At 37.4% G+C, this 9041-nt stretch overlaps 1 protein-coding gene across 10 annotated transcripts in view; it reads left to right on the forward strand.

Annotated features, from left to right (window-relative positions):
* The window catches only part of LOC113119165 (protein 4.1-like), a 71471-nt gene extending 62923 nt beyond the window's left edge, over window positions 1–8548 (forward strand). For 9 of the 10 annotated variants that reach the window (XM_026288421.1, XM_026288412.1, XM_026288415.1 and 6 more), the window contains 5 exons: window positions 1838–1966; window positions 2207–2305; window positions 2629–2709; window positions 2996–3112; window positions 6445–8548. In XM_026288421.1, the coding sequence (XP_026144206.1) occupies window positions 1838–1966; window positions 2207–2305; window positions 2629–2709; window positions 2996–3094 (408 nt within the window). In that variant the 3' untranslated portion in view covers window positions 3095–3112; window positions 6445–8548. The remainder of the gene's footprint in view (window positions 1–1837; window positions 1967–2206; window positions 2306–2628; window positions 2710–2995; window positions 3113–6444) is intronic. The other variant, XM_026288416.1, reaches the window with a different exon arrangement.
* Window positions 8549–9041: the final 493 nt, after the last annotated feature.

Below are 9041 nucleotides of genomic sequence, written 5' to 3' on the forward strand. Positions count from 1 at the left end.
TGTTTCTCCTTCAGTGGGACTCCAGCATGCATCAAAAACATCAGTACTCCTGCATGCCAGTTTCTAAATGTGTCTTACATGATACAACAATCATAGCCTCTTTCTCTGTAAAAAGAAGTAAAAAATCTACTGTTGTCAGAGTAGATGGCATATTTATTTGACTCATTTTTGAGGTGTCTGGATCAGACTGGTGGAGTGATGCTGGACAGTCCCAGTAAAGAGTAGCTGATTGTGGATTTGATGCATCGTAATATTCAGAATCCTTCTGCAAGATGGGTGATTGCAAATTTTGTTCAGGACATATCTTTGTTACCTAATTTGCATAATTTTCTTATGCAACAGTAGCATTTGAGCTCAGACTGGACTGGCGTCTTACCTTAGACCCGCTCTGAGTGACTGTCATCAGTCATAGATAAATAAATGTGTCTATGTTTGCTCAAATCATTCGTGATCCAGCTTCACCTCCGGAAAAAGTGAGTATAAGGTTTTTTTAAGGAATCTTTGCAAATGCCTTTCCTAATAATGTTCTAGTCAGCAAGTTCCGTGGCTAAAGTAAACCATCTCATGAGAACAGCTTGTCATCCCACAGAGGAGATGGGCGGGGTCAGCAGAGCTCATTAGCATTTAAAGGAAGATACACTAAAACGGTTTAGTGCATAATAAAAGTACAGTATATGTTATTTTCAGTAAGACCCTAAAGAATCATGTCAACATGTGGAAAATGGGCATCCAATAACCCCTTGAAATGGATAACTATGTAAAAGGAGACTTGCAGACTGATGCGAGTTTCCACACCAATCTGTTCTTTTGAAAGCACCACACGGTGAGCCCATGATTTGGCTTGAATTATCCAGAGTGTTTATTCCCATCTGTCAACCTGACATCTCCATTATTGGATAAAAATTTAATTTGACTTACAATGTGCCAAATGTTCCTAGATCAAAAGCTTTTTTGGCCGAGTGCCTATAGATAAAATATTAAAAAGCAAAACCATACTAATTTGTGATGGTTTTGAAATGCATAATCTGCATATCTGAGCCAAGCATTGTGGGTAATAGGAACGGTGGGCTTTTAGGTTTGATGAAGGCTTCATTCAGGTCCTCTCAGTCAAGAGGATGTATATAGTTGTAGAATTAACTCTTCACTCTTAATGGAGGAGTGTTTGTGGAGCTTCCTGATATTTTCTCCACTGGGACTCAATTCTGTGAAGAATAATTTATTTCCAACCGAGACTGATTATTACAGAAATCATAACTTTAAATTATTTTAGTTGGAATTTATGTTAATATACTAGCAAAAGCATGCAGTTATTTCTTATACTACAAATCCAGAACTATGTTCCTGTTTTACTCAATACCATAATTGTGATATTGTTAATTTATTGCAGTCCACATCGTGATTGTGACATGTTTGATTAATTGGGTTTAACACTTTTCTCTGCCTTTATTATTAACTCAGCTAGGTGGCAATTTTAAAAGAAATTCAAAGAAATCTAGTCAGTGTGCCATAATAAGCGTTTTTAGATAGCTTTTCTTTTTTACACACCATAAAAGAAAATTATTTTTATTGGAAAAGGTGATAAAGTACATATGAAATCATTGAAGTTAATGTATTTTGTACCTGTTTTTTTTTTGCCAACTATTTAAAGTCTCACGAGGCTAAGCAATTTTTCTTGTCTAGCAGATAGTCAGCACAGAATATCAATCTCACGGTACAAAGGCTTGGCCAAAGGTCCCAGAAGGTGTTTAGTAACTGTTGATGTGTGTGAGGTGAAGTAAATGTAGTGAGAAAAGCAATTCTCTGCTCACTTTCTACTGTGTCTTGACCCCTCTCACAGTCTCCTGTGGTGAAGACGAAAACGATCACCATTTCTGATGTCACCAACTCCCTTCGCAGCGAAATCGCCTCCAAGGACATCCCAGTTGTGCATACAGAGACCAAGACCATCACGTATGAGTCTGCACAGGTGAGCCCGCTCGCTCTTTGAATCAACCTTATTGCTGACATCTCTTTTGGTTAGTGTAGAAAACTCGTCCATCTTTAAAATACATGAATTCACTTACAACAACAAAACTCATCTCATGTTTTTCCGTTACTGTGCGCCCTTTGGGGCTCCACAGGAAATGGCTTTGGATGTACTGTAAGTGATAAATGAGGGATGTAATGGAAGAGATTTCTAAGCACATGTGTATTTGTTTGCTAATAGCCCAACGCGCTTTCAGAGAAGGAGTCTGGGATGCTGTTGAGTGCTCAGACCATCACCTCAGAGACCGTCAGCACCACCACCACCACCCAGATCACCAAGGTACATGAAGCTACGTCTAAACCTGCAGTGTCTGCTGCGAAAACAACAACTGATTTGTGTTAAATGGGTTAAGCACAACGTAAAACTTCAAATTATAAGACGAACACTTTCTGCAAAACACAATTGCTCCACACAAGTTAGGGCACAATGGTGCCAAGAGGCTGTGTGTATAAGATAAAGCCATGTTTAATTACAATATATATCACCATTCCACAGCATCTTACAAAGTTAGTGAAGAGCTGGCGTACTGCACAGATGAGATATACACTTCACTGTGTTTCTGGCTCTCTCATTCTCTCGTTCTCTTCCCTTTCTCTGCTCAGACGGTGAAAGGCGGGATCTCAGAGACCCGTATCGAGAAGAGAATCGTGATCACTGGAGACACTGAGATTGACCATGATAAGGTGAAATGCACATAGAGTTAATAATCATGTCGGCCACACAGTAGATGCAGAATGTATTATAGACAGGAGTTATAGGATAAAAACGTCCTAAAGGCTCGGAGAAGGAGAATATGTCAACAGTATTGGTCTATTTTCCTGAAAGAGAAAAGCTAATTGTATATATCTGAAATGTTACAGACCTCAAAGCTTGGATTAAAAGCCACAAAGGTTCAGTTTTTATTTCATGGGGCCTTTAAATGTGTAGGTTTAGTGGACTGGTTTCAGTACTGTCCTCTCTGCTCTCCAGGCTCTTGCTCAGGCTATAAAGGAGGCGAAGGAGCAGCACCCTGACATGTCTGTGACTAAAGTGGTGGTGCATCAGGAAACCGAGATCACTCCTGAATAACTCCGGCGTGAGACACAGGTTAGTTTCCTCCTGCACAGCCTGACTGAGAATGAGACCCGCTTCAGCACATGAACGAATATAGCAAGTGAGATTAATATAATATATATGTATTTATTTTAGAAATACTGAAGTAATCTGCATGCCAAAAAAACATCTTGTGATAATGCCTCTAGTCGTCACTCAGCATGTTTTATTCAGTTATGATCAATATGAGAAGCCAAACACTGGAGAAATTAAAGGAGCTCTAGTGGAAAAAGTGGAAAATTAAAGGAGAAAGTGCTGCATTCTGAGCTGGAGGATGCATTTTGCTAAACCTTTTTGCTGAAAAAATATGATTATGGTTAAAAAAGAAGAGAAAAAAATGCTGAAGTTAATGAAAAGTTATTTTTTACCCTTTAAATAAGGTGGAAAAAACAACTGATTTTTCGTTCTGTCAGCCAGATGAATTAAAGCTGCTAACAGACGACTGCTGCGAATATTCAGTGATAAAATGATGAGTGACTGCAGCAAATCTACAAAATAAGATCTGCTGCAGACACGCACATGATTACACACAGTATATCTTCTGCAGTATAATTAGAGTGTATTTTATTCATATGACTGAAAAAGAAAAACCTACCTTTCTGGATTTCTTTGTTTAGAGTGCAATAACAATTTTAGGCATGCTTCTTTTTTAGAATGAATAATGAGTAATAATATTTAGTTGTGAGTGTGTCAAAGCGATTTCAAGAAGATTTCATGTAAAAAAGATTGCTGACCACTGTTTTAGGATATACAGGTGCTGGTCATATAATTAGAATATCATCAAAAAGTTGATTTATTTCATTCCATTTCATTTGAAAGTTGATTAATTCAATTCAAAAAGTGAAACTTGTATATTATATTCATTCACTACACACAGACTGATATATTTCAAATGTTTATTTCTTTTAATTTTGATGATTATAACTGACAGCTAAAGAAAACCCCAAATTTAGCATCTCAGAAAATTTGAATATTACTTTAGACCAATACAAAGAAAGGATTTTTAGAAATCTTGGCCGACTGAAAAGTATGAACATGTACAGCACTCAATACTTAGTTGTGTCTGTTTTGCCTGAATTACTGCAGCAATGCAGCGTGGCATGGAGTCGATCAGTCTGTGGTACTGCTCAGGTGTTATGAGAGCCCAGGGTTTGTGTGTAGTGGTTCTTGAAGCACTGACTCCAGCGGCAGTCCACTCTTTGTGAATCTCCCCCACATTTCTGAATGGGTTTTGTTTCACAATCCTCTCCAGGGTGCAGTTATCCCTATTGCTTGTACACTTTTTTTCTACCACGTCTTTTCCTTCCCTTCGCCTCTCTATCAATGTGCTTGGACACAGAGCTCTGTGAACAGCTGCCTCTTTTGCAGTGACCTTTTGTGTCTTGCCCTCCAATGGTCGTCTTTTGGACAACTGTCAAGTCAGCAGTCTTCCCCATGATTGTGTAGCCTACAGAACTAGACTGAGAGACCATTTAAAGTCTTTGCAGGTTTTGTGTTAATTAGCTGATTAGAGTTAATATTATTTCAATAAAATTAAAATAAATAAACATTTTAAATATATCAGTCTGTGTGTAATTAATAAATATAATATACACGTTTCACTTTTTGAATGGAATTAGTGAAATAAGTCAACTTTTTGATGATATTCTAATTGTATGACCAGCAGCTGTACATTTCAGAGCTATGATTTAATTCCATACGATGCCTCCCTTTCAATATTGCCAGCATTGCTCCTGCACAAACACATTATTGTATCAGTGATGGAGTCTCCTGCCCCTCTGCGGCTCTCTAATAGCACTTGAGATTGATGTGTTTATGGCATAGGTTTAAATCTCTGCTCCTATGTGCCAAACAGCCACACCGTCTCCCACGATACATTAAACCCATCACAGCCTTTCTGAGATTTTGTCTTTTCAATTTTTATAAAAATTTGACATTTTAAAAATTGCTAAATTTCAAAACTGAGGATTAGTGCAGGCCTGGCATTACAAATAAAGCAAGATCCTTTAATTAGATGCAAACGATGGAAACCCTCCAGAGCACACTTCATACCAACAGAAAGAAGTGCTAAAGGAGAAGCTCGGAGAATTAGACATGGACACTTAAACTGTATGATTTACTGTTACCATTAACTGTGCTCCAATAAAAAGCTCAGTCCCTTAGAAAGCACTCTAATACTGCCATATTTACAGCTGTTACACACACATGCAGGTTGGTGATATCCCAGTTCAGCTCCAGAATTTCAATCGAGGGGGGAAAGAGATGCAGAATTTCATTCAATATTCAAATGTATTAGATATTAGATGATACATCATATTAATTAGATGATGTTAGATGACCTTAATATTCAGTGTTGTTAAGTTGTTAATAATTTTATTTTATTAAATTACTACTTACTACATACTTATGGCCCATGAGGATGAACAGTGCTATTTTAGTATGTGTGTGTGTTAAATGCACTATTATAGTATTTACCAAAACAGTTATAATAATAATTTGAATTAGCCTATATTTAATATTTTTGTTGTCTTTTTTTAGCAATTTTGTTGTGTGCTTTTGTCATTTTTATTACTTTTTTGTAATATATATATATATATATATATATATATATATATATATATATATATATATATATATATATATATATATAAATATATATATATATATATACTTTAACATTCAGCCTTTTTTATTTATTTATTTATTTATTAACTTGACAAAACAACACTGATAAAGACCATCACTTCATTCCCAGAATAATTTATCTGTCCCCAAAAGTTTCTAAACATTCAACATTTAAAACACTTAAAAAATAAATAAAACAATCAACAGAATGTTTGGATTTAAGATTGCTTTTGATCTGTTGTTTTGACTGTATAGAACTTGGCTTACAGAAATATATGTAATAAAATGAAAAACAAGTCCAGAAAGGGAAGCGTCTCCGCGTTAGTCCTTTTATTGTGTGTGTGTGTGTGAGGCACAGGGCGTCTGGTGCTGTTTAAACAGCTGTCAGGGTGGTATGTATACAGACACACAGCTCCTAGAGGATGATGGGTAATGCTGCCCTACTAGTTTGTTCCCAGAGTGCCCTGTGTTGTGCGTGCACAGACCCAGTTCACCCCATTCGCCCCGTCAGTGTTTACCTCTCTTTCTTTCACTCATCCAACATTATTTCCATGTCGTTCAGGTCTGCATGCCGCAGGCCATCCTGGTTTTCATCACTGACTCTGTGACCCGTGGGATTGTTTACTTTTTGCCAGAAATGCTGTCTTGTTTTGTTTGTCTCGCATGATTGTTGATTAGGCTTTGATCTCACATCAATGCAGGGTGAAAGAAACGCGACCAGTCGGGTTTACGAATGTGAAAATACAACGCAAGATCCCTCACGACCGGCCCCTTCCCATCAACCCACGGGTTCCCTCACGGACAAACACTTCCTGTAGCAGCACATGTCCCACCCAGTCATTTCCATCTGAGACACATCTGTCAGGTCTCAAACAACTCATACTGCAAACTGAGCATCCAGCGTCCACAAGCATAATTCACTCCTCGGGCAGACTTCTTCCAAAACCCTGCCTGACCTGCACCACGTCAATGACATTCCATGATGGACTGAACCATGTTACAAAACCCTTTTCTAAAACAGTGGCTAAAGAGCAACTTTTTAACTCAGATTCATACTGTGTTTGGTGGATTCCAAAGGGTAAGTTCACATTACAATAACTGGGCGGCAGGAATTTTCTTAAAGTGTCATTTTGTTGTTGTTGTTGATTTTTTTATTTTATTTAATATTTGTTTGCAATTGGTTGATTATCTGTCATAATCTGAAACACTTAAAGGGCACGTTCATCCACCCAAAATACAAATTCGTCATCTAGTGATGCTAAGCTGAATTTTAGGATTTTCTTGATTATCAACATTCTTCTTTTGCATTCCACACAAGAGAAAGTCATACAAAATTGATAAATTGATTATAGAATTTTTGGTGAACCATTCCTTCGAGTTCTATAATTCCATAATTTAATTTCCGTTCATGCATTTAAATTTGACAGGTTTATCATAAATGTTTGAACACACCAATAAGATTTGAGCATTGCAGGGGAAGATTTCAGTGAGTAAATGGCAATTGTTCCTTAAAACCATCATATGATGTCGCAGGACTTGGATTATGGTATATGAGGCACATTACTGCTTTTTTTACTTTTATGGTGCTCATTTTTGGAACGGTTTGGGAAAACATGAGTAAAGTGAGAGTAAATTACATCATTTTAATTTTTTTTGGGTGAACTGTTCTTAGTCCAGAAGTCCATCCTGTTGTAAAGTCCCCTATTTTATGTTCCTCTTAAATGTGAAAGTATTATTTTGTTCTCGGTGTAAAAATAATGTGTCATTTTCCTTCAGAATGCTGGAGCGATTTCAGATATTCTCTTGTGTTTTAAAGTTACTTTGCATTTTTGTTGAAGGCTTGTATAATTGTTCTTTTGTTTTGTTGTTAACATCGTCCTGTGTCATCATGGATTGGGGGTCCGATGAAGATATGGTGGGGTATTGTAGTGAAACTACACTCTGTGATATTTCTATTTATTTTCATCAGTTTTGTTTCTCGTCTGTGTGTGTACTTTGCATTTTAGATGCCCTGCTCTCTTGATGTTTTTGTATTAGATCCAGAATCCCAAACACCAGCTCCCGCCAGTTTTTAAATGGGATTTGCAGGGATAACTTTGCTCATGTTCAGTATATTTCTACTTTTCTACTAGAGGGGGCAGTATGTTCTTACCCATGTGGTCTATAGCAGATCTGCAGAGCCTTCAAAACGAACATCCACACACAACCTGAAGTGGTTTTAGATGAATTGGAATCGATTAGCCAGGAATGGGGCTAATTAGCAATTATGGTAATTAATTGTGCCAAGCATGAATCTGAAAGAGATCGGGCAGATCTACAGCAAATTAAAATGAGTTTCAGTCATTCATTCAGACATTCATTTGCCTCTGATTGACTTTAAAGGTCACGACTGACAATTCTGGAGCAGTAATTCAATTCTAGAAACTCAAAGTGGGAAATTGAGGATTTTATATTGTGCATCAACACTGCCGGTGGCGTAAAGTATACTGCCCCACGTCAAACTGACGAGTCCAGCACGTCCTGTTTTTAAATGTCTATTTTAAAATGTTACGCTTTTATAATAGTTCAAATAGTATCCTGTACAGAGACCGAGGTGGTGTAGTTCGTTCAGTGTTGTTTTCTTCATTGTTGCACTCCATTCCTATGCTAGTCCGGGGTGAAGAAAAGAAACGAATCGTACGTTTTTCCTCAGAGGTTTTCTTTCTTCTCATCACACCCTTTTTTCTTTTGCCACCACTGGAAAAAAGACAAATGTACAACATAGCACCATGCACTGAATAAACTGCAACTTGGACACATTCTTCACACAGTTTCAAGAGTGTTTGCTATTCAAGAGCTTTCTTAATGCATGTTTCAGATCTTCTTATGAGCATTTACTATGTGCATGTTAGTAATCATTCGTTAAAACAAAATAACTTCCTTTCCAGTTGACATCAGTCCTTCTTATTAATAAACCAACACCCATTTCATACAATCCAATCAGTTCCCAATGGATAAAACATCCTGCGTAATATATTCCCCTTTAATGTCCTGTTTCACAGAAATGAGTCATATTACAGAAGTAGTATGGGATGTTAATGTGGTCTACCGCATGAAAAACTCAACATCGTACGCCAGAAATGACTTTATGTTCTACATAGCTCTGTTATGCAGGCGCTCACATGCATATATCCCAGGCCTGGCTTTCCTCAAATGAGTGCTGTGTTTTTCTGGCAGGTTGTGGTTTATTAACAGCATTTATCTTGATGAAAGCAGACTCCAATGGCTCTGATTGCAGTGGATTCACTCATAACCCTGG

This window comes from Carassius auratus, chromosome 19 (genome assembly GCF_003368295.1).
Source record: "Carassius auratus strain Wakin chromosome 19, ASM336829v1, whole genome shotgun sequence".
Classification (NCBI taxonomy): domain Eukaryota; kingdom Metazoa; phylum Chordata; class Actinopteri; order Cypriniformes; family Cyprinidae; genus Carassius; species Carassius auratus.